Below are 26,988 nucleotides of genomic sequence, written 5' to 3'. Positions count from 1 at the left end.
TAGCAACCACCTGCCCACTCCATATTCTGAAGCCGGAAAAACAGCTATGGTGGAAGAAAGGGGTGGCCAGATTTTTCTTTTTAACCCCCACCAGTGGTTAGTATACCCCATGGGGGCCCAAAAGGACTAACCAGTTCCTTTTCAATGTGGAGTGTAATTTTTTTGTGTGTAGAAATTGAGTTTTCCTTTAAGTATTTACTTTACTGCCTAGAAACTAAGTCCTGAGTAATGGAGGCGCACAATATATTGTCTTTACAGCAGTGTTTTGCTTAGGGACGCTGAAGAAAAACAAGGTTGTCAGTTCGGGGGGGGGGGGGGGGGAATAGAAGAATCACGTGAAAGACTACATTATCACCTACGTCATGAACTTCTTGTTCACATTTCTAAAATCTGTTTTAGCAGCCCTAAATCTGTGACTTTTTCCTTCGAACAGATAGAAAGGCAGGTCTCTACTCAATCGAGCGCAAAAAATATGCAGTAAAGAAGATAATTAAAAGATAAACGCTAATTGAAGAAATGAGAGTTTTAATTTCACAATAATTATCGCTTCAACAAGTATTAAATTATTCAGGTAGATATGGAAATCACTAAGACATTGTCTGTGCCAGTAAATTTATTAGAGGTAATTTTCATTGCGCAGAAATTATAATACTGTCCCATAAAACGTCAGGTCTGATTAGTTACACCAAACGGCAAGCAAACTTAAGGCCCTTTTACATCAATCACCAACTGGCACGGATCAAGGTATATGGGGCTACTTGAACCAAACGCTCATACTCTACAGATAACCAGGCAATGGAAACCTATAATGGAGTTGCAGTGTCTATTAACTGCTTTCAAAAGTTAAAAAAAATATATATATAGAAAGGACAGCGCCATCTAGGAGCCAATTTTTGTGAAAGCAAAGTACTATACATAACAGCACCAATCAGGAAACACCATCTACTTCCACATGTAATAAAGAAATAAGAATAAAAATTACAGTATAGATATTAAACAAAACGGCAACACAAAGCTTCAGATGTTGAATAACACTTACAGTAATTACATGTTCTACAAACCCTAGTGCATGTACTTTCCCTGTAAGCCATTATATATATATATATATATCGACCATCATCCATTTCAACTTCCATTCTGCAGCAAAGTGGACTTTAAAGGCATTCAAATCAATACCAACTATACAGCCAGCATATTCTGACATCTTGTATCTGTACATACACAAAAAACAAACACAAAAATGTTTGACAACTACCACAAATAAATACAGTAATAAACAGATCAACAACTCATTACAAGGAAAACTTAAATAACAATTGTACAAAAAACACAAAAGTTACATCAAAGCATCGAGAAGAACGTTACGCCTCTGAAATATTCCGTTTGAAAACTCTGAGCAAGACTTCAAGCCGGTTAGCCTACCAAGGAATGACAGAAGGCTCCTCTCTTCCTCTGTGCTGCTGTCCAGCCATTCTCCATCACCGGGTGAGAGGAAGCTCATGTTTGAAGCAGAAAACTTCACCACGTGGCGCACTGTTTTCTTCTACTCTAACCTGACCTCAAGCTAGGCAGGATATGCCAGCTGTTGAGATCAGGGGCAACAGGACAGTCTTGTTATGCAAAAGGGTATGGATCCCAGGGCATTCCTACTGGATCAATAGGGTTAGGCCTTGTTTAACTGCTCTCTGAAGCAGAAAGGATTGAAGGCACAGCAGGGGGTTAATGGGATCCTAAATGAGGCGAGGCGGCTGAATCCAACGAGGACAAAAAAAAAAAAAAAAAATGTTAAATGAATGGAAATATATTTCTCTGAGCTCAAGGCGAATACTGATAAATGTTCCCATTTATCAGAAGTGATAGCTGGAAAACGCTGGGTCAAACAGTTCTTCGCAAATGCTACAAGCCACCAGCGGCAGCAGTCGTCCTCTCTCAGCTTGTAATGGGCTGGAGCATCCTCCCTTCTAAGTCTCCTTCCCTTTCTGCACAGGCAGGTTCATCAATCTCTGATTAGGAGGCACCGGATGCTCCCTTCCTCCCTCCTTTCTCAAGCCTATTTTCCACCCTCTTGCAGCCCCTACCTAGCGTGTGACGGCTGCATTGATCGGTAAAAATGGAATAGGCATTTTAACTGCCAAGAGCGACATTACGGGCTACTCCAATGCTCTCTCATCAGAAGGAAGAAATGGACTGGTTGGATGCCCAGCTTTGCTTCCGGTCCTTATGCCCGTTGGGAATAGTAGGCAGGGGAGTGTTATGTACAGAAGCCTCTGCGCTCCTTTTTCTTTCCAGAGCTTCTTCTGCACGGGGACAAGAACCTATTTTAGTAGTGTTATAACAGCCCTGCCTATTTTTCTTTTCAGATGACAACACTTCTTAAGTTTAGCTAGAAGATGGCAATGTATGCCTGGCACCATGCCCTGCAATGCAGTAGCAAGTAGATGTACAAAACAAAACTTGGCCTGAGAATTTTTCATTTTTTTCTATTACAATATACAGAAACTTTGTATAATTGCTGATGTTAGGAAATAATACAATAAACATTGAATGTGAGCAAAAAGTAAATTTGGCAAAACATTGATAATATTTTTGTCTTCTTGTCCTCAGTTTAAATTAAATTAGAAAAAAAAAATCTATTTTTGTAAAAAAATAAATTACAATTTCATGAAAATGAAATAAGCAAAATTAGAAATAATGAGATAACGGCTACATGTTTTTGGACGTCTGCTCCTAACTGCATTTTCAAGCAGGTAAAAGAGGAAGACACTCTTTTTGCAGCGTTATCGCACAACTGAAATCATTAGCATTTTTGGCCAAATTTTTATAGAAAAATAAAGTTCTATGAGCAACTGCTGTGCTGTAGATTGGGGAGTGAATTGCTTATGTTAACATTTTTTCCCTTACAATTCCAATAGAATAGGTAATTTGATTTAGGCCTCATGCACAAGGCCATTTAAAAAAAAGTTGTCTGGGCACGGGGCGGTTTTCATACTGATGACCTATCCACTGGATGGGTCATGAGTATATGACCGGTGGGGGTCCTCCGACACCCAAACCCCGCACAGATCGGCTGCCTCTGGCACGTGGAGTTACGCAGTGTCTGCTGCCAGAAGCAGATGGCTCCATACTCTGCCAAGTGCTCGTGCTGCAGCTCTGCCCCTATTCACCTGAATAGGTGCCAAACTGCAGCACGGCTGCTATATAGTGGTTGGAGCCTTCTAGTTCCGACACCGACCACTGAATAACTCCCTGGAAAAGCTGACCGGTGTGGGGTCCTGGGTGTCGAACCCCCACCGATCATATACTGATGACTTATCCTGTAGATAGGTAATCAGTATGAAAAAAACCGCCCCATGCCCGGACAACCCCTTTAAGGCATTTTTTATGGATCCATAATAGAGCACCCATAGAAGTGAGCAGAGATTTTACTGTACCTATGACTGAAAACAAATTGTGGCATGCTTCATCAGATGCTGTATGTACGGGGCTTTTCTCCTTTGAAATCATTGCTTCTAGGGGAGAATAGCTCCGTACAAACAGCATCCAACACAGTATGGTAGAATTGTGCACAGAGTCTCTGTTGCTCCAAAAACCGGATCTGGACAGGACTCCATGTGCCACTGTAAAACCTCACCGGACAGGTCAACAGTATATGATTGGTGCGTGTCCCACACCCGGACCCTGCACCGATCCGCAACTCAGGCTGCCTCTGTCGGACACAGACCGATCATATACTGATGACCTATCCGGTGGATAGGTCATCAGTTTTCAGAAAGTGGATAACGCCTTTAAAATACACATTACATAATTTTTATCAATTAATTGCACAAAATAAAATAGTGTATAGGCGTTATACTCTATCCATCTATGGCAAAAATAGTGCAGTCTGCAGCGCAATACTCGATGTCAAAAATACTGCACGCCAAGGGGAAAGCTCATGATGTCTACTAGAGGTCAATGGGATTCAGTGACTTATAATAGATTTGTTGATATCTGCTCTGATCCGTCATGATTCTGTTATAAACGGAAGCCATGACACAGCGCTTTAGGTCACATTCAAACATGGCGGAATTGCCGCTGTTTTGCAGTACGGATACCGCTGAAATGTACAGAATAACAGAATTTCTAAACCCCTTCCACATGTAGTGGGAAATAGGAGCATGCCGTGGACTTTCAAATCTGCAGCATGATCATTCTTCTGCAGAAATCATGCCGATTAGCACCTTCCACGTATAGGGTGAAAATTGCAGTAAATCCGTGGCACAATCTGCATGTAACACGTGGAATTTTCCTCAGAACCTCTATGAAATTGGTGGCAAATTTTTTCCAATACGTCTTGATGTAGCCTTAAAAGGATTTTGAAAATGAAACACCATTTTCATGAGCTGTACTAAAATATGACAACCCTTTATAAATGAACGCAGCGATAATAAAATAATGAATGAATGCGGTTTCTTTGGAAATTACATAGTTAGCACAGAGGACCCCTGCCCCCCTCTCCTTCCCTTGAACTTAAAAACTCAAAAATGACATGAATAAATCAAAGACATTTTTCCTGAGCCGTTCTTTACCTGAACACCTGTAGATGATCAATATGATAACTAGGCCACGCTAAGACCTGTCACATATATTTACTGTCAGAGATCAGTATGAACACATACGGTAAGTATAAGATGTTCACGTTTGAGACGATCAATCATCAAAATACAACCTCAGCAAATACGTCAAGCTGATATGATCCTGTCCTCCGACACATGGATGTGCCTTCAAAATAACCTTTCATGTTACCCCCAGTCCAATGTCAATCAGACCGAATTACAGTCTGGCAGCACTCAGAAGGATATTGACAGGGATGGTAATACGGGGCACACAGGACCACAGGCATCTCATTTACCAGCTCAGCAGGAGAGAGGACACGACCTGAGAAACTACAAAAGAATGATGTCACTGCCGCAACAAAGTCTGCATCTATGGCGTCCCGCCCGTAATCAGCTTATCAAGGGGTTAGGGATTAGTTCTTCTAAACTCATTCCCATTCCCAGGACCATAAAGCCATACCATTCAAGCTTCAGGTCATTAGTTAGGGGTCTTGTCAAATAAGTGTTGTTTTTTTTTAGTTTATATATGACCATACGGATGTATATGCCATCTTCACCCCTGCTGACCTTGATAGAACTTACCACGTATGTTAAAAGATATATAAGAGTAGAACTAAGGATTATTGGAGCTCAACCATATAAGAGTCACCATGGACCCTCCTTCTGCCACAGATTTGGCATGACAAGCAAAAACAATGTTTCCCTAGAGAAGTGGTACCCCCAAGCCCAATTGGTTCTGGCATCTACCCAGGTTTGCCTGGCGCAGGATAAAGTAGTGTTCACGGGGCAGGGATTTTTATGGACGTCCTGTTAAGTGTCCCACTAAAATGAACCACCTCTCAGCAGTTACATGCAACCCATAGTGAAATAGAGGCCAGTTTCCAGGTAGCCATTTTCAGTATTGTTCCGTTCTATTTACACCCAACAAGTCGATCGATAAACCTTTAAGAATTTAGGAGTTTGCTGGGAAAAAAATAATTCTATAAATAACCAATTTAGTCAATGATGAAAAATATTGTTAGTTGGTAATTTACATGGTTTTTAGGTTCACTGTCCCTTTAAAAGCAGAGTCTAGAAGAAGTGGATATTTTTTTTACCTGTAATAGGTTCTTTATTGCGTTGGCACCTGAAAAATCCCAACCAATCTTCACACACACACACACACACACACACGCGCGCACGCACAAAATGGACGTTCATGTTGGGACCTGATCACTATGTGAGGCCTCCATGCACACGACCGCAGTTTTTATCCAGTGAGCACGGTCCTCAAATGCGGATGACACTCCGCCGTTGCTCTGTGCAGTAGTATTAATTGCTGTAAATTTTTTGTTATACCAGGGTCAAAAGGTAACATGCTTCTGTGGATGACCCGACACCTATATATTCAGGTAAAGGGTTTTTGCTGTGATTCCTATAATCCCCGAGTAGTGGGTTTAAGAGATGGCCAAAAACAAGATTATTTGATAACGTAAGGACCATAAAAGGTCTGGAAAAGCGTCCGTCTTTCAGTGTATAGAGATAAATCACCATTACTGGCTACACAACCCAAAATTGTCATGTAAGGGCTCATTCAGATGAGCGTGATTCTCGTTCGTGTGCCGTTATCACGCACAGCACACGGACCCATTGATTTCAAAGGGGCTATCACACATGCGTGAGTTTTCACACAGCGAGTGTCCGTTGCATGAAACTCATTTCATGTCCTACATTAGGGAGTTTTCACGCACCGTGTCACCCGTTGAAGTCAATGAGTGTGTGCAAAACACGGACAGACATGGACGCACATCCTTGTGCTGTACGTGTTTCACGCATTACTTACATTAAAAAAAGAAGTGCTTGCGAGTGCGTGAAAAACACAAAGCACACTGATGCAAATACGCAATGCACACGGACAGATTTACGTACGTTTTTTTACGCGGGTAAATCTGTCACGCTCATGTGAATGAAGCCTTAGACGCTGAAACTAGATAACAGCTCCACCTTATACAAACTCCCCCTGTAGATCTAGAATAATGAGAAGACCGCTGACTAGCAATGAAATGGAGGAATTTATTAGACTTGTTAAGACATCTCGCTCTATCAAATGTCACTTCATGGAACTTAAAGGGGCTTTGTGCCTTTTCTATGAATTTTGTGTCCTACACCAGTCATAGTCGGTACTAAAAATGTACAAAGATCAAGCTTTGGCCGTTTACAAGCGATTGGGCCTCATGCACACGGCCGTGCCTGTAATCACGGGCCGCGACTACAGAACGGCCGGTTGCGGACGCCCGCATTTTCGGCCCATGCTCCCATACAAAGTATGGGAGCACGGCCCGTAAAAAGCAAAAGGTAGGACATGTCCTATCTTTTGCGGTACAATTCTACGCAGGGCCGCCATCAGGAATTTCAGGGCCCCCTACAGCTAAATTTTCTGGGCCCCCCTACCGTGGCACCGCCTGTTAACGGTACTCCGTCCAGTACTATATCATGGTACCCAGGGCCGCCATCAGGGGGGGTATTAGGGGTACTGATGTGAGAGGCCCGGCCAAACCTAATTGAAAGGGGGGCCCGGCAAACTGCCGCGATTTGCCTTTGGTAGAAAAAAAACAGGCCCCTGCAATGGGGCCCGTTTTTTTCACCAAAAGAATGTCATGAGCTGCGGGCCCCCCTTTCAATTAGGTTTGGCCGGGCCTCTCACATCAGTACCCCTAATACCCCCCTGATGGCGGCCCTGGGTAGCATGGGGGCCGTCAAACACCGCCGCCCGTGCGACCGATCACGTGCACCCGCAAACTCCCGCGCATGCGCACCGGCGACCGCCTGGAACCGCGCACCGAATTTTGAGGCAGATTTTGACCTGCCCACACTATCTTGCCGCGTTTTTTGCCTGCGGCGATTGAGGACAGCAGACAGAAAACGCAGCGAAAAATGAATTTTCTGCCTCCCATTGATTTCGATGGGAGGTCAGAGGCAGAACCGCGGCAAGAAAGGACGTGCTGCTTTTTCTTTTTTCCGCGGCTGGCTCCCATTGATTTCAGATTAAATCAATGGGAGGCGGTTTTGGAAGTTGTTTGGTGCTGATTCTGACGCAGTGTCCGAGTCAATATCAAGGCCCAAAAACTCTGTGAACTGGGCCTTATTGTTAGGGCTTATTCAGATGAACGTGTAATACATCCGTGCAACGTGCGTGATTTTCACGCGCCTCGCACGGACCTATGTTACTCTATGGGGCCGTGCAGACTGTCAGTGATTTTCACGCAGCGTGAGTCCGCTGCGTAAAACTCACGACATGTCCGATATTTGTGCATTGTCCGCGCATCACGCACCCATTGAAGTCAATGGGTGCGTGAAAATCACGCCCAGCACTTCCGCAGCCGTATAAACTATGAATGAAAACAGAAAAGCACCACGTGCTACAAACATACAAACAGAGTGTCATAATGATGGCGGCTGCGGGAAAATCACGCAGCCGCGCATCATACGCTGCTGACACACGGAGCGGTTATGGACCTTTTGCAAGCGCAAAACGCCACGTTTTTGCGCGCGCAAAAAGCACACGCTGCAAAAATAATGGACCTGCAGTGTGGCTTTTGGCTTTTTAAGCCGCAGAATGTCAATGTATTCTGCAGAATCGCTGCTCCTCTGTTGCAGAAATGCTGCGTTTCTGCCGCAAAAATCACAAATGAGAAAAAAAAAAAAAGGCACTTTTTTAAATTTATAAAAAAGTTTAGACTTGCCCCGGCCGTAGTCCTGGTGACGCGATCCTCTATTCTTAGCGCAGCCCCGCCTCCTGTCATGACGTTTCATCCCATGTGACCGCTGCAGCAGTCACACGGTTTACAGCGTCATCCCAGGAGGCGGGGCTACGTTCAGAAGAGAGAGACGCGTCACCTAAACTACAGCCGGGGCAAGTCTAAACTTTTTTTTCCCTGCAGGATTCCCGCAGCGGACATGCCTCACCAAACCTGTGCCACTATTTGGTGCGGTTTTGCTGGCGGAATTCCCTGCGGCTACCGGGGCGGATAAGCTGTGTAGTTTTACTCAGCATATCCGCCTAGTGTGTCACTTATGATGTCGCTCCTGGAGCTGCTGCCGGTCTCTAAATAGGCAGTTGGTTCAGTAGAATTTGGAATTATTTTTTTTTGTGAACCAGCTTAAAAAAATACAAAACTTTTGTGTTAGGGCCTGTTCACATCACTGTTCGCTTCCGCTCCGGGGTTCCGTCTGAGGATTCTGTCGGGTGAACCCCGCAACGGAAAGTGATAGTGACAGCACAGCTTCCGTTTCCATCACCATTAGCGCAGTCGACTGCGCTATTGATTCCGTCCGAAAACCAGCCGAAATGGTGACGAACCACCGCTCCGGGGTTCCGTCTGAGGTTTCTTTCGGGTGAACTCCGCAACGGAAAGTGAAAGTGACAGCACAGCTTCCGTTTCAGTCACCATTGATCTCAATGGTGACGGAAACATCGCTAATGGTTTCCGTTCGTCACCATTCCGGCTGGTTTTCGGACGGAATCAATAGCGCAGTCGACTGCGCTAATGGTGATGGAAACGGAAGCTGTGCTATCACTTTCACTTTCCGTTGCGGGGTTCACCCGACAGAAACCTCAGAAGGAACCCCGGAGCGGAAGCGAACAGTGATGTGAACAGGCCCTAACACAAAAGTTTTGTGTTTTTTTAAGCTGGTTCACAAAAAAAAATAATTCCAAATTCTACTGGACCAACTGCCTATTTAGAGACCGGCAGCAGCTCCAGGAGCGACATCATAAGGGACACACTAGGCGGATATGCTGAGTAAAACTCCACAGCTTATCCGCCCCGGTAGCCGCAGGGAATTCCGCCAGCAAAACCGCACCAAATAGTGGCGCAGGTTTGGTGAGGCGTGTCCGCTGCGGGAATCCTGCAGGGAAAAAAAAGTTTAGACTTACCCCGGCCGTAGTTTAGGTGACGCATCTCTCTCTTCTGAACGTAGCCCCGCCTCCTGGGATGACGCTGTAGACCATGTTACCGCTGCAGCAGTCACATGGGATGAAACGTCATGACAGGAGGCGGGGCTGCGCTAAGAATAGAGGATCGCGTCACCAGGACTACGGCCGGGGCAAGTCTAAACTTTATCAATTTAAAAAAGTACCTTTTTTTTCTTCTCATGTGTGATTTTTGCGGCAGAACCGCAGCATTTCCGCAACAGAGGAGCAGCGATTCTGCAGAATAAATTGACATGCTGCGGCTTAAAAAGCCAAAAGCCGCACTGCAGGTCCATTATTTTTGCAGCGTGTGGATGAGATTTGTTCAAACCTCATCCACTCTGCTGCGACTAATACGCTGCGGATTTTCCACAATAAAATGTGTTGCATAAAATCTGCAGTGTTCATGCCTAGTGTGTTCCTACCCTAAGGCCGGATTTACACAAGCGTGTGCTTTTTGCGTGCGCAAAAAACGTGGCATTTTGCGCATGCAAAAGGTCCATAACAGCTCCGTGTGTCAGCAGCGTATGATGCGCGGCTGTGTGATTTTCGCGCAGCCGCCATCATTATGACACTCTGTTTGTATGTTTGTAGCACGTGGTGCTTTTCTGTTTTCATTCATAGTTTATACGGCTGCGGAAGTGCTGGGCGTGATTTTCACGCACCCATTGACTTCAATGGGTGCGTGATGCGCAAACAATGCACAAATATAGGACATGTCGTGAGTTTTACGCAGCGGACACACGGACACACGCTGCGTGAAAATCACTGACAGTCTGCACGGCCCATAGAGTAACATAGGTCCATGCGAGGCGCGTGAAAATCACGCACGTTGCACGGATGTATTACACGTTCGTCTGAATAAGCCCTAACAATAAGGCCCAGTTCACAGAGTTTTTGGGCCTTGATATTGACTCGGACACTGCGTCAGAATCAGCACCAAACAACTTCCAAAACCGCCTCCCATTGATTTAATCTGAAATCAATGGGAGCCAGTTGCGGAAAAAAGAAAAAGCAGCACGTCCTTTCTTGCCGCGGTTCCGCCTCTGACCTCCCATCAAAATCAATGGGAGGCAGAAAATGCATTTTTCGCTGCGTTTTTTTGTCTGCTGTCCTCAATCGCAGCGGGCAAAAAACGCAGCAAAAAAACGCGGCAAGATAGTGTGGGCAGGTCAAAATCTGCCTCAAAATTCTTTAAGGAATTTTGAGTCAGATTTTTTTTTGCCTGCAAAATACTGTGTGAACAGGGCCATACATGATCAGCACTTTGAGATAATTTACTCACCGTGTCAGAAGAGCTGCTCCCACTCCAGTCCTCTTCCGGCGATGTCTTCCAGGCGAGGTCTTCGGTCCAGACGTCCAGTCCTTCACCTCCAGCCAGGCTCCAGGTAAGTTTTGTCCATGTGTGTCCGCGGCTGCGCGCGCTTCGTTCGCGGGTGCGCGCGCGGCCGATCGCGGGTGCGCGCGCGGGCGGTCTCCAGTGCGGGCGTTCGTGGGTGCGCGCTCGCGAGTGCGCACGCGCGGGAGTTTCCTTGTGCGCGCGATCGGGTGCGCGCGCGTGGGCGGACGGTTTGACGGCCCCCCATGACGAGGGGAGGGGGCCCGCAGCAGCAGCAGCAGCTCACGACATTCTTTTGGTGAAAAAAACGGGCCCCATTGCAGGGGCCCGTTTTTTCCTACCAAAAGAATGTCGCGGCAGTTGCCGGGCCCCCCTTTCAGTTAGGTTTGGCCGGGCCCCTCACACCACTACCCCTAATACCCCCCTGATGGCGGCCCTGATTCTACGGCACGGAAACCAATCCGTAGCGATACGGAAAGGTGTCCGCGGCCAATAGAACTGAATGGGTCCGTACTTGCGGACCGTATTACGGTCTGCAATTACAGAGAATTTTTACGGTCGTGTGCATGGGGCCTTGCGGTGTAGAATATTCTGGTATTTACACATAGGACTAATAATCTGTTAATATTTAGTGCCACTACAAAACTGCATGAAATATTCCACACTTCTCTTCTTCATTACTTTCTTCAACATTGGGAATACTCCTTAAAGCGAGCACTCACAATATACACGTTCAGCTGACTGATGTGTCGTTATAATGGAGGAAAAAAAATACGTTGTAATGTATGCAGCACGGCCGCAATCAATATTTTTCCAAAGGGAAAGAAAATAGGAAATGACAACTGAAGCAATTTCCTCCGCTCTGCCCCGTTTAACCCTATCTCTACATAAATACTTTGCCCATAAAGCCGTAATTAATTAGGAATGTGGAGTTGTCACCATATCATACAATGGTTATTCATTATAGTTTCAGTCACCAATACCAAGAACAGGAAATAAGCCTTGTCATGGCGATGTCAACAACGGAGATTCTATATGAACGGAGCAGTAAAACATGCAAGAAAGAAAAAATAAGAAAACAATAAAAGGAGGTTCCAGGATTAGAAAACAGCGCCACTCTTAGCCATGGTTTGTGCCTGGTATAGCACATCTGCAACGTTCACTTAAATGGAGCGGAGCTGCAATACCAGCCACAGCCAACAGACAGGAGTGGTGCTCTTTCTGGAAAAAAAAACAAACTTTTTTTTCTAATCTTGGACAACCCCTTTAAGGCTATAGCAAGATGCCAACTTCTGACTTGCATGAAATTGGCATCCCACTGGAAGGTATGAAGCTGTGCGACTCAACGCAACTATGCCGCCGCTACTTAATGTTGCAAGTGACAGCAAGTAATACTCCATAGATGCCAACTGATGTTGACACAGTCACTAAACTCTAGTGAGACATACACTATTGTGTCAGGGATCACACAACACAAGTCGTCATAAACAAATAATACGAAAACATACCGAGCAACCCTCTTTACCAAAGGATTTAAAGCAAATGTTTGGATTACTAGGTTAGAGGGTTATCACACAGCTAAACTGGAGAGCCACGTCATAAGGCGGATATCAGAGCTGGAGGAAAAGTTCAATACAAGCAACTCTGCTATGCAGGGAATAAGGTCATCATCGTTGTATTTCAGAAGCTGTGAACAGGAGACGAAGGGGTTACTGACAAAACAAATGAGTAAATTTTATTGGTTAACAGGATTGTCCAAGATTAGAAAAAAAAGGGTCATTTTTCCAGAGACAGCAGTACGTGTGTATATGGGCTCTCTGATATTGCCACTTTTTTCTAATTCTGGACAATCCCTTTAAGAGTATTTCCATTAAAAAAAACAACCAGTAAATATATATATTTTTTCCTCTTCTTTTGCTAAGTTGTAATAATTTATATTCAGCTGCTTCTTACTTATATACTTTCAGGGTGAAAAGTTACCAACCAATCTGGCCACCGTCCAGCTCTAACAGCGGTGATCACCCAGCTTTCCAAGTCTTCTGATCAACAAACGATGTTATGCAGTGATTTAAAGCAACCAATATTTTAACACGATTCTTATTCGTATTTGAGACGTGGAGCAGGAAAACATGAACCATATGCCAAATTGAACTGAAAACTTTGCCTTGTCTTTTGCAATCATGTCACCCATCAAAGGCCGCCCTTGACACTTCAATTGCCATTAGCCTTGCTTTCATGCCTGATGATAAGTCCCTCACATCTATGGTAGCGCATGTAGAGAAAATTGTAATCCATTGTAAACTAACATTTCTCTGTAGATAAATACTTCTCTTAAAGGGGCAGTCCGCTTTTGGCAACCTCTTTTTGTAAATTGCATTGCCTACCACAATGATCTTGAAGATGCCACTATCTAAAAAAGATGTCTTCAGAGGAGTGTTGCCGGAACATTTTGGACCAGCGCAATATGTGTTGAATTCCACCTCAATTATTGTCCCTGTCTCCAAGTCCTTCTGAATGGAGTCACCACTGCTCTACCAGCGCTCCTGTAAGATATTGCTTTGCCAAGTGCTTTCCAGCTAAATAAACCTGCTCACATATGGAACTGTGCGAAGAGAATTAAATTCTGAGCTCCCATGAGACAAAGAACGCTGCACCTGGATAAACCACTAAGACGGAGATGCTGGGACTTGTGGATCCACAACAGCTCGAGAGCTACAGGTTGTTTACCTTGCAGGGTCCCAAGACATCAGCCTGCTGGAGAAGAAGGGGTTACTTTATCTTGCAGAGAAGTCTTATATTTAATTTAGGACACAGCCGGCTTTGTCTCCTCTCATTCTTATATGCAAGTGCAATGTTATAAATATTCATTGTCCTGTGCTGCCGTTCGCAGAAAGAAAAGCATTTTTTTTATAATTGGTAGTAAAATAATGAAATATAGACAACAATTCTGCCCAGCTTACCCATATTATTGGCATGTGTCTCCATGAAGCAATGTTATTCATAAAATATATTGTGCTAGCTACATGTCTGGGGCGGAGGCCTGTGCAGGGGGGGAAGGAGTTAAATTTACGAGAGTTACATACAAAGTAGACAGCGAGCATTACAGATATTTAAGGAAAGCCATAGACGGAAAGATCAAATACCCGTGATCTAAATGATGTACAAAATATTTCATCATGCTCTGGATGTGGCTGCTGCACAAATGAAAGACGTTCACACTGGAAAGTTGGACCCGAGTCCTTAATGAGTAGAAATGACCTGAACTTCACGACCCAGGAGCAGCTGACGGATCCAGCGCTGTAAAATGATCAAGTGTTAAGATGAAGACATCTTTTCATTAGGAGGACTCCGATGTCCTGACTTGACCTCACATGGATAAAAGCAGCTGTGACCAGCGTGGAAACATTCAGCCATTTAGTCTTCTGGGGGGGTCACACAGAACAGCAAAAAAACGGTATGAAAAAAGTGCCGTCATTGCAGACAGATTCTGGATACGATTTTCCTTCTACATTAAAATAGCAAAATAAATCATAACTTAAAGGGAAGGTCCATATATTATAGAACGGCATAAAAAGTGAATCCGTCATATTTCATTCATCAAAGTCTACGTTTAGCTGCATGAAAATTTAGATAGTATTTTTTTTCTGTTGCCTCACAGACCTGTGAAGGGGCACATGCTGTTTTACAACAACCTGCAGTCTGAAGTCCATAGACGGACTACAATCTGCTGTAAGCAGGAGACTATTTTGGTGAAGTTTCTGTAGAAGTTGAACAACTACATCGAATTGGAAATTCATCTCAGTCTATTATAGGAACATGCCTGCAGATAAAGGGAAAATTAATGTAATAATGTTTTTGAAAAACAGCAATTAATGCAATTCCATATTAAAGAGTGTAGCGTCCCTTTAAAAAGAAGGTGAATATGTAATAGACTATTGTGTATGCAGCTCAATTCTCACTCTCTACTCTCATCCATGCTCCTATTTAATGAAAAGGCAAAAATGGAAGACAGAGGACGGGCGTAGGGTAAAAAAAACTAGCCCAACCGACCTATCGTAATGTCTTTTTAGAGAGTATAATAGTACAGCTGGTTGTTGGAGGACTAAATAGACTATAATTCATGTCATATTGAACATGTCTGCGATTTATTGATTACCTTTTACGATGGCAGTTAATAAAACAACAGGTTGATGCAGTGGGTAATCCTGTTCATAGACGGGATTAGGCAGCTATAATAGGATACAGTGGAGATCCAAAAGCATCACAAGATTCATCCACGTATGACCTGCTGTACACGGAGGAAGGTAACAAAGCTATAAATGTAACTAATAGAACAATATACATTCACAGGAAAGCTGGAGGTATTATACCCTTAATATGACCACTCCTATGAGTTCCCCTGCCCCCCCTTTATAAACTGCACAAATAATTTATATTCCCCTCTCCACTGCTAGACACCACCAGTACTACAGAAAAGTTGGTGAATATTCTGACCTTAAAGGGAATGTGTCATCGGAAAATTACCTATTGTTTAGTTAAACATATATTTTAAGAGTTTTTTTTATTTTCAGTCATTATCTATAGTAAAAAATAATCCTGAAATCTTGCAGTTCTCACTCTGGCCACTGAGCTTCACAATAGACTGACACTTCCTGTTCTGTAGTGATCACTTCTCAGCAGTGATCTCATTATCATAACAGGCAGCATCACAATAACAGGCAACACCTCAATATAGATAACACAGTATCCATCATTGTCAATAGGTGATAACCATCGCACCCCTCCTCCCCCTCCCTGCACAGGGACCTCTGCACAGGTCACAGAGCATGCCTAGAAAACTCTCCCATAGAAGTCAATGAGTCCTCGCCTGTTCACTGTTTTCTATGGTCCATGTGGCTGCTGTAAAGCACATCTCTTCTCTAAGCGCTGTTAACAGCAGCTCAGACAAGATGGCAGCCTCCATAATCATGTGCAGAAAATAGAATTAAAAAAACCCAAAAAACTACAATCAAGATTAGAAAAAAAATAATTATGTTTCACTGTCTGGTTTTAACTAGGAAAAAATATATAGGTTATACATTCCGTTTAACAGGAGTATGGAGACCCAGGTAGTCACATGCTGGTTGTGGTGCATGTTGCTAAGCCACAGTCCAAACTTATTAAGGCCCTACCTAGCAAAGAGCGTGCTTGGACTACACTACAATTAGGGTGGTCTTCTGCTGCCAGTGCCAACGGAGAGATAAAATATCTGTACCTATTGGAGAAGGGTATGCATGAAATCGTTGGAATTTCAGGCTCCAAAAAGTGATGTAGTACTGGCAATGATAGCTGGTGCGTCAACGCCATGTGATATTCATGTCACTAAAGACTAGAATTCAGCCAGACTACTCCAGATATCAGTATAAAACAACCTCACACATTAGCCAGGGGCAGCAAATTTCTCCCAGGATCCTTGGATCTGTCCTTGATTTAGCAGAGAATTACACAGGATATGATTTATATAAAGCCCTTTGATAGATTACACAGGTAGATATATGTAGTATATTCTATAGTAGAAACCTGCTCTTGTAAATAAATAAATAAAAAAAAGAAGAGTACTGGGTGTACCTTTTGTTAGGGATTAGCCATTAAAGAGTTCAGTGACCCTGCCCAAAACTCATCGCCCACATGTGAAATCTGTAATGACTTCACAGAGCACTAAACGCAACCAGTGTGAGTCAATAGGACTGCAAACACCTGTATTACAAGGTTATATAATGCATATGCATATGTATTTATATAATCCACATAATCCCTTCATATGGTGGTTGGCAGTCCGCTGCTGCCCAATATTCATGGAAAATAATGAAAAGGGCTTTCAAAAATAAAAAGTCTTGAAGGTGTAAGTTCCTAGTTTGCATGTGCTGGAGGTGTCCTATGGAAGAAGGGTCCGCATGGAGAGTCGGGTATTGATCATGGAGCACATACAATTCTATAAACCAGTAAAGCGGTTTGTCTAAGGCTAGGCTTACATCCTCTATCCCGTACATTTTGCTTCTCTTTAGAATGAAATGAGGATCCGATCACATTACAAGTAGGAGAGGGGAAATATTACCTAGGGAGAAATCTAATCTGCCTTTTGATCTAAAAAGACGTACGGTAGAACGGATCTCCTGAACTTTGATGTAAACCTAGCCTAACCGGTACAGTCCCATAACTTCAGTCTAATACTGGCTGCCACTATTGTGATAGTTGCAGCCATACTGGTCAGTTGATACATCACTGCTGCATGAAGTCACTCTGTCCCAATCTTAAAACGTTGGAAGATTAGAAGATGACATGTATATTATCTACAAACTACTGAGAGTAGTAAAGAACAGTTCTTAAAGCAGATCAGTCAGATATTTATGCTGCCCTGTCTGAAGAGATCAGCATAATAAAGGGGACCGTGCCATGCTTACACGGGTCAATAATTAAATAACGTATGCGTAGCTTATCGCATGTTTACTTCAATGGGGATGGGGGATGTGGCTGTTTCAAGACACGTCTGGCAATGGCTTACCTGCTGTGGGAACAAAGGATCCACATCTTGAAATCCAACACGTTCGATTACTCTTTCCCCGATTCGGCCAATATCTCTAGTGTATGGCCAGCTTTAGTCTGCTGAGCAGTTTAGGTCAGCCTGTGTCCGCAGTGCATTGAGAATATACAGGCTGCTATTATTAGAGCATCAAGTTAATTAAATAAATACATCTCGCCCTATTTTTAGGGAAGTTAGATCCAGTTTAAATGAAATCCCACGACTGTGTCTTGCAGACTTGTTTAAAATCAGTAAGTGCTGACAGTCCAGATTTTTATTTTATCCACTTTCACTATATAGTTCTCTTTCAGTTGTTGGCAACGAGCCCAGGATATGAAAAGATAGAAAAGTAACTTTCCAATTGGTCTCTCAGTGGTAAATATAGGATCAAAATTTCATATTCACCTAATCTATTTTATCCAACATTGTATGGCGAGCCAAAAGTGGGATGTGGAATACAGATAGATCACTACCTAATCCTCTCTGTATTTTGGTACTAAATACCGAGCAGTGTTTATGTCTAACCATTCGTATTAGAAAAGGCGTCACCCCAGCCTGGTATACAATTGTAATTCTTACTAAAACGGGTCCACCTTGTACAAGTGCAATGTTTGACAGTTAAGCGTATGTTCACATGTGGCAGATTTGCTTCAGAAAATATATTCAATACATTCTGTATTTGGTTTGTTTCTGCAGCATGTGCGTGGATTTTTATAAACCCTAATCAGATGTATGGAACAGTTGTAGAAATGTCGTATGTACAGAGTCCGTACTGCAGGACATAGTCCATATGGCTCTGTATTACTGACCAATAAACAGTCCGTGTGAAGCCATATGGTCTCTGTATTCTCCACAAGAAGCATTTTTTTTCCCCATCTGCCTTCGTATGATATCGGAAACATACGGAGGTACAGTATGGGTCATAGATTTATTGGATCCACACAATGCGGTTCCGTAATAAGTCTGTGTAGAAAAGGCTTAAAGAGTTGCCCCCCACAGTGAATAGTAAACCCTTACATTTTCAAAGATACATCGTGGTCATCTTCAAAACCAAGAGAAATCTATATTAGCACAAGACAAATAGGTGAGAGGAAGCACAGAACACTGAATTACAATATAAAAACACATGAATATAAGAAATACCCACAGATCCAAGAAAAAATAAATGCAAAAGAAACCTGCCCGCGTTAAACGTCAAAGGAATCAACCAAAGTTCAAGACATTTTCTTGATAGATTTTTCAAATGTTATAATGTTCTTTCCAAATATGACTTGCAAAGATTTTATGTGACCAAATACTTCTGAATTGCAATATTTACAGGGCATGAGGTCGGTACAAAGATCTATTTATACCTAGTTCTGAAAATAGTAACAAATGATTTAATATTCACTTCGAGAACATTTCAAAGAATCATAAAAAAAAAAAGCATTGCACATCATCAAAGATGACTATGACCAAAATAGATCGTCCTGCTGCACAAAGCCCATTAATGTTGTTTTTTTTTTTTTTGCAGGACATATTTAAAATCTCATGAAGACCACTTTATTTTGGCTCCACACGTAGCAGATTTGCTGCGGATATTCAGCAGCGTATCCTCAGCATTGCTGCACCACAATTTTTATGTGTTACGCACGGATTTTGATGCGAATTTCACCCCTTCAACATTGAAAAGAGGGAAATCCGCAGTGTACATCCAAAACAGAGCATGCGGATTTCAAGGTCCGCAGGATTCCCTAAATTTCATGCAAGAAATTTTCAGAAGCATGTGGATGGGATTTTATAAACCCTAATACGAGGCCCACAGACTTTAATGGGACCCTAGTGAACCCCATATGCTTTACATGGAGGAGGCATTGCGTATGAAATCGACAAAAATAAGTCACATTACAGAGATGAGCATTGTTTTTAAGGCCTCATGCACACGGCCGTGCCCATAATCACGGTCCGCGATTACGGCCACGACCGGCTGCGGACAGCTACCTGCATTTTCTGCCCGTGCTCCGATATAACGTATGGGAGCACGGTCCGTAAAAAGCAAAAGATAGGACATATCCTATCTTTTGCAGAGGCTTTCTACGGCGTGGACACCTTCCCGCAAATATACGGGAAGGTGTCTGTGGTCAATAGAAATGAATGAATTCTACGGTTGTGTGCACGGAGAGTATCTTTGTGATATGGTGCTGTACAGAGACGCCACACAGAATGCCTACAGCAACATAGTGTGGAACCGCAGGTACTCCATGTGCCTCTGTTCTCTACGTCGTGCATGGGACCTTACGCTTACAATCCATGAGCCAACAGCTAATGTCTGTGGCTAGTTGAGGGTTTAACCGAAAGTAATGAACTGGATGTGAACTAGCGATGCTTTACTTTTTTTTTTTTTTACATGAAAGGAAGCCTGCTAATCTCTTGACATCTACAGGTAACTGCTGCAGAGAAAAGGATATGATGACGGACAGCAATGCTATCCGAATACTGGATTATGTCCTGGCATGCAACTGAAAACACCACGGGGCACATATAGTAACAGGTTTTTCACAGCAGTGTCACAATTAAAGCCCCAGAGAGGGTAGTTTAACGTGTTTGTAGGAAAAGTTTAAGAGGACTTGTCACCTCTACTGACATGTCTGTTTTAGTATATAATTATATTTCCCATGAAATAACAATTCTTGAGCATCTATTCTTAGAACTTTATGATGTGCCGTTCCTCTATTATTCCTCCTAAACGGAGTACTGGGTGTTACTAGTTTGGGGGGTGTCCCTGCAGAGGTTGACAATGTCCAATCAATGCGGACAGTGAGACAGTGTCGGGACACGCCCCTTTGACAAAGGGAATGGTAACACCCAGTTGTTAATTTATTCATACCTTTCTAGGAGGAATAACAGAGGAATGGCAGAACATGGATTTAAGAAAATATTCCCCAGACTTGATATTTCATGGGGAATATCAGTGTTTACTAAAACAGACAGGTCATCTTTAAATAAACAACAACCTGGTCACCACAAATAAATGGCAAACAAAAAAACAGAGCTTGGTTTCCAAAATTATCTTGACAAAAGATCAAATGTTTACCTATGTAGAGTACCTGCTTCACCTACTTTACCTGCATAGATGTACTGATATACAGTATATATAGCATACATTAGAGTAAAAAATAGGTGGACTAAACTCTAGCTTTGAGAGTCACATAAGAATCAAGTTTTTAAAGAATCACTAAACCTAGAAATGAATGATAAAATTAAACAGATATATTTTCCCCTAGTATTTGTCAGTATGTGGGATTTTCTTCCTTAAACAAACAGTCTTGTAGAAATCCTGCACAGGGGTTAGTACATTTTCATCTGTGGAATGGCACTTTTTTGTCCTACTGCAAACTGATCAGAGGGGTGGCCCTTGCTGCAGCCAGTTGTCTTCCAGTCAGACACAGGACAGTAAAGAGGCTCTGTCACCAGATTTTGAAACCCCTATCTGCTATTGCAGCAGATAGGCGCTGCAATGTAGATAACAGTAACGTTTTTATTTTTAAAAAACGAGCATTTTTGGCCAAGTTATGACCATTTTTGTATTTATGCAAATGAGGCTTGCAAAAGTCCAAGTGGGCGTGTTTACAGTAAAAGTCCAAGTGGGCGTGTATTATGTGCGTACATCGGGGCGTTTTTAATACTTTCACTAGCTGGGCGTTCTGAAGAGAAGTATCATCCACTTCTCTTCACAACACCCAGCTTCTGGCAGTGCAGACACACAGCGTGTTCTCGAGAGATCACGCTGTGACGTCACTCACTTCCTGCCCCAGGTCCTGCATCGTGTCGGCCACATCGGCACCAGAGGCTACAGTTGATTCTGCAGCAGCATCAGCGTTTGCAGGTAAGTAGCTACATCGACTTACCTGCAAACGCCAATGCTGCTGCAGAATCAACTGTAGCCTCTGGTGCCGATGTGTCCTCGCTCGTCCGACACGATGCAGGACCTGTGAGTGACGACACAGCGTGATCTCTCGAGAACACGCGCTGTGTCTGCACTGCCAGAAGCTGGGCTTTCTGAAGAGAAGTGGATGATACTTCTCGTCAGAATGCCCAGTTAGTAAAAGTAGTAAACACGCCCCGATGTACGCACATAATAATACACGCCCAGTTGGACTTTTGCAAGCCTCATTTGCATAAATACAAAAATGGTCATAACTTGGCCAAAAATGCTCGTTTTTTAAAAATAAAAACGTTACTGTAATCTACATTGCAGCGCCGATCTGCTGCAATAGGAGATAGGGGTTGCAAAATCTGGTGACAGAGCCTCTTAAGTAGAATAATGAGGATGACATGGCTAATCACCTGGGACATATAGAGAAGGATTCCTTACATATTTCTCAGTTTTAGGCCTCATTTACACGAGCGTATTATACGCGCGTGCGACGCGCGTGCTTTTCACGCGTGTCGTACGCACCTATAATAGTCTATGGGGCTGTTTAGACGATGAGTGAATTTTGCGCTGCGTGAGTGCGTTGCGTAAAACTCACGACATGTTCTATATTCTTGCGTTTTTCACGCAACACGCACCCATTGACTTCAATGGGTGCGTGAAAACAACGCATGCCACACTGACGGTCCTGCGTTGCATGCGCGAAAATCACGCAAGAGCTGTCAAACTCCTGAATGTAAACAGAAAAGCACCACGTGCTTTTCTGGTTACAAACATCCAAACGGAGTGTCAAATTCGAGATGAGCGCACCGAACTTCACCGGGTTCGGCCAAACTCGTTTTGACCGAAACCGGTAAAAAATGTTCGGGTACGCGACGTCAGGAGACAGTCACTGTCCACGGTGCTGAAAGCGTTAAACTGGTTCAGCACCATGGACAGTGACTTCCGCTCCGAAAATCCATGAACCTGTAAAAAAAAAAAGACGTTCTGACTTACCGATAACTCCGGTCCGACCTCCCGGGATGACAGTTCAGTCCAAATGACAGCTGCAGCCAATCACAGGCCAAGCACAGGCTGCAGCCAATCACAGGCTGCAGCGGTCTCATGGACTGCGGCGTCATCCTGGGAGGTGGGGCCGGATGGCAAGAGAGGGACGCGTCACCAAGGCAACGGCCGGGAGCCCGGACTGGGGGAAGCAGGAAGTTCTTGGTAAGTATGAAAGTCTTTTTATTTTCACAGGTTGGTGTATATTGTGATCGGCATTCACTGTCGAGGGTGCTGAAAGAGTTACTGCCGATCAGTTAGCTCTTTCAGCACTTTGGACAGTGACGGGCCTCGACTACCTCATCTCTATGATGGCGGCTGCGTGAAAATCACGCAGCCGCGCATCATGACACACGGAGCTGTCAAATGCCTTTTGCGCGTTTAAAACGCAACAAGGCTGCGTATACGCAGTGCATACGCCATGCATACGCGCGCAAAACGCAGCGTTTTTTGCGCGCGCAAAACGCATACGCTCGTGTAAATGAGGCCTTAGATGTAGAAGGAGACAAAACGGGGGATCAAAGGAGAAGCGGAGATTAAGGGAGGAATTGCTTGGATACTTTTTTAATGCATTTTCTATGTTTAGTATTCCTTTAATTTTATGCTATATGTACAGCAGTAGACACATATATAGATGGGGTAGACACATAACTGGAGACCAGTTAGACCACTGCAGATTTTTTTTTTTAATTTACCAGTGGAATACAAACTTTTATAGAAATCAATGGGAAACATGCCAAAAAGTTAGTGTGTTACAAACTGGATACTATTATAATTTCAGTCATAGACGAAAAGTTAGATGTTCGCAGCAAATTTCTAGGTTCACTAACTACCTGGCTCCTAGGAATTGTCCAGCTCTGTATATAGATATTTTACTGTATTTATACTAGGACGACTTGATCACGTTTTCTCCTCATAGAAGTCAATTGCAAAATTGTCCTAGAGTGTCATATCTATAGGAAATTCCATGTAGTGCATTGGTGGTTGATGCATCAGGAAGGCACTGTCATTATGTGTGAATACACACCTATATCTGCCATCAAAACACTCCAGGTGTCTGCAACAAGTCTCCAGGCACATTGGCCACTGGGCCCTGAAATACAGTATTTATCTTAAAGGGTAACTAAACGTTCAACAAACTTCTGACATGTCATAGGGACATGTCAGAAGCTTTGATCGCTGTGGGTCTGAGCACGGAGACCCCCACTGATCGCTAAAACGAAGCCGCAGAAGCTCTCGTGTGAGAGATGAGCCACTTGCTTTCTGTTCGACTCTTCTCGGAAAGCCGAGCAGTTGGTGTATGGACTCTATAGAAAGTCTATGAGCCCGTACACCGCTACATCGGCTTTCCGAGAAAAGCAGGACAGAAACGCAGACACACGAGCCCTTCTGCCGCTTCTTTTAGCGATCAGTGGGGGTCTCAGCGATCAAAACTTCTGACATGTCAGAAGTTTGTTGAAGGTTTAGTTACCCTTTAAGCACATACATGTAACACACACTGAATTCGATCATGCGATTCATACAGCTGGAATCATAGATCAAACAAATACTCATATAAAACCTAATAAATGCTTTAGAGTCAATAACAATAACAACCCTTAATAAGTAACTTTTTCATCTGACAAATCCAATTTAAAAAAGCGTCAAATGTGCCTGAGGCGCTGGTCGGGAATGTTAGATATGCACAGAAGTTATGTTTTACAGCACCATATTACGTAACGTATGCCTGACCGATGTGCTGCATGTTCCAGATAATAAGCATCTTTTACATTACGCGCTTCTCTACTTCTCAAAGCTTATTCCCATGGTTTCAGACAGAAGGCATGATGAGAGGCCAGATCCAGGAAACCTACTAATTGACTGTGTTCTGCAGAGTAAGCCTAAAGAAGGTTCTATGCAAGGTCCACAGCTCAGCTATAATGAGAAATCTATGGCGAAAAGCTCCCTCCGCACATTACACAGTAAGAAGAAAAAGCCCTTTGAGTAACTGCAATAAGTGTATTAGAAGATTAGGCGATCGCCCATTTTCAAACTCTCAATTATACAGATTACAGTACAATTCCCCTTAATGTTTGACTTCTAAAAAATTTTTTTTATTATTACACATACCTGGATAATCCTCTCATTAACTGCTCACCTGGCCAGATTCCCATTCTAGGCTCTATGAGTCACTTTCTTAGAAGGATACTAGAAGGTTCGGTAAAAAACATGAGCTTCATTGTACAGCAGAGAAACCAGGCTGGCAGATGAGAATGTTGTCTGCCCTCTGCGGGTCACAAGATGCGGGTAACGTATGGTTTCTAGAAGGTTTAGTCATGGTGACAGCTATTTGAAACTCAAACTATTTCCAAAGGGCATTTCCTCCAACAAAGCAAAAAACCCCAGTAAATAGAAGTCCTTGAGTCATCCTTTTCTGTGAAATGGTCAGGAATTCCACTCCGCTGTTACTCAGGAATAGCTGGATGACAATATGACTGCGATTAATCATTGGGTCAGATCGTCATCTGATATTTCTCGAGACTTGAATGTAAAGCAAAAGAAGTTGTGACGGATAACTGAAAAGGGTCTGTTTTTTCCCCACAGTGCCACTCTTTTCTATGGGTGTTGTCCGGTATTGCAGTCGATTCATATTCAAGTAAATAATTTTTACTACTTTGGACAGCCCCTTTAAAGAGGCTCTGTCACCAGATTTTTGCAACCCCTATTTCCTATTGCAGCAGATCGGCGCTGCAATGTAGATTACAGTAACGTTTTTTTTTTTTTTAAAACGAGCATTTTTGGCCAAGTTATGACCATTTTTATATTTATGTAAATGAGGCTTTCTAAAGTACAACTGGGCGTGTATTATGTGCGTACATCTGGGCGTTTTTACTTCTTTTACTAGCTGGGCGTTCTGATGAGAAGTATCATCCACTTCTCTTCACAACACCCAGCTTCTGGCAGTGCACAGACACACAGCGTGTTCTCGAGAGATCACGCTGTCGTCACTCCCTTCCTGCCCCAGGTCCTGCATCGTGTCGGACGAGCGAGGACACATCGGCACCAGAGGCTACATTTGATTCTGCAGCAGCATCAGCGTTTGCAGGTAAGTCGATGTAGCTACTTACCTGCAAACGCTGATGCTGCTGCAGAATCAAATGTAGCCTCTGGTGCCGATGTGTCCTCGCTCGTCCGACACGATGCAGGACCTGGGGCAGGAAGGGAGTGACGTCACAGCGTGATCTCTCGAGAACACGCTGTGTGTCTGCACTGCCAGAAGCTGGGCGTTCTGAAGAGAAGTGGATGATACTTCTATACACAACGCCCAGCTAGTAAAAGAAGTAAAAACGTCCAGATGTAACGAACACAATACACGCCCAGTTGTACTTTAGAAAGCCTCATTTACATAAATATAAAAATGGTCATAACTTGGCCAAAAATGCTCGTTTTAAAAAAAAAAACAAAAAAAAAAACGTTACTCTTATTTACATTGCAGCGCCGATCTGCTGCAATAGGAGATAGGGGTTGCAAAATCTGGTGACAGAGCCTCTTTAAGCAGCAATATGGGCTCAGCAGATGTTTGACAGCAAAAGGAGTAAGATTTGTTTTTGAGGAGTCTGGAAATGCTCAGACAACCCTTTTAGGAGCTCTGGTGGCCACTATAGTGATTGCCCAGCTTTCCCAGAATAGAGAAAAATACAGCATAGAAAAACTGCTCAGAAAAATTTGTAACTTGAGGGAAGAGAACAACCAACAGACTTTACTCTTACTATTTAATTTGGGTTCACATATTACAGTTGTGTCCGGCCAGTTGTTTAATATCGAAGCCGAACACAACTAATCACTAAGTTTTGCGCATCGGTCCAGCATTCATAGCTCGACAGAAAAACACTGCTTGCAATATCTTTATAACCAGCACAGGACGACATTCGGCATCACAACTGATGAATCAGATTCTAAAACTGCTCCCATAGGAAAGCACGGGATAAGTTCTGGCATCAGCTTTCTTTAGACATTTCTGTACCAAAACCGGATCGCCCTACATGTGAAGGAGGCCATTCTGGTGAAGTTTTATTTCTGTTCTTATTACACTAGACGGACATTGTCATTCTAATAAACTATATCTGGTATTCAACAACAGCTGACAATTACACATTCTGTATAAGGATTGTTCTATGACCTAGAAACAAACGTCATGGTGATGAACCGAACTTGTATTTTCACATATGCTCAGCCCATGAAACGGCTGCTAACATGAAAGCGGCAATCACGTCACAGTCAGCGCACATTAAGTCTGCTATACCCGCGTCATCATGCGCGAGTCTTTACAACAGTCCAATGTCTTTTACGGGTACATTTCACACACACACACACACACACATATATATATATATATATATATATACACACACACATACACACACACACACACACACACACACACGTGTTTATATAGTGTCCTTCATTCGGAGTCCATGTTTCACTTTGTAAGGCCCAATTCATATCAAGCTACAGGAAAAGATCCCGATGTATACGTCAAACATAGGCTGTGGTGCATGGAACCAAGTAGTCTACTACGCTATTCCATGCCTTAGAAGAAAATAAAAA

The 26,988-nt window shown here is 43.3% G+C and overlaps 1 protein-coding gene across 7 annotated transcripts in view; it reads right to left on the bottom strand.

Moving 5' to 3' along the window:
• RASAL2 (RAS protein activator like 2) overlaps positions 1–26,988 on the bottom strand; it is a 280,442-nt gene that overhangs the window by 87,146 nt on the left and 166,308 nt on the right. Inside the window, exon 1 of one of the 7 annotated variants that reach the window (XM_075833097.1) lies at positions 1,423–2,117. The exons of the other annotated variants lie outside the window; for them this stretch is intronic. Within the exon in view, the coding sequence (XP_075689212.1) occupies positions 1,423–1,501 (79 nt within the window). The 5' untranslated portion in view covers positions 1,502–2,117. Of the gene's footprint in view, positions 1–1,422; positions 2,118–26,988 lie in introns of those variants that run through there. 7 annotated transcript variants of the gene reach the window in all.

Source organism: Rhinoderma darwinii, chromosome 7 (assembly GCF_050947455.1).
Source record: "Rhinoderma darwinii isolate aRhiDar2 chromosome 7, aRhiDar2.hap1, whole genome shotgun sequence".
NCBI lineage: Eukaryota > Metazoa > Chordata > Amphibia > Anura > Rhinodermatidae > Rhinoderma > Rhinoderma darwinii.
This window is presented reverse-complemented; position numbering and strand designations above follow the sequence as displayed.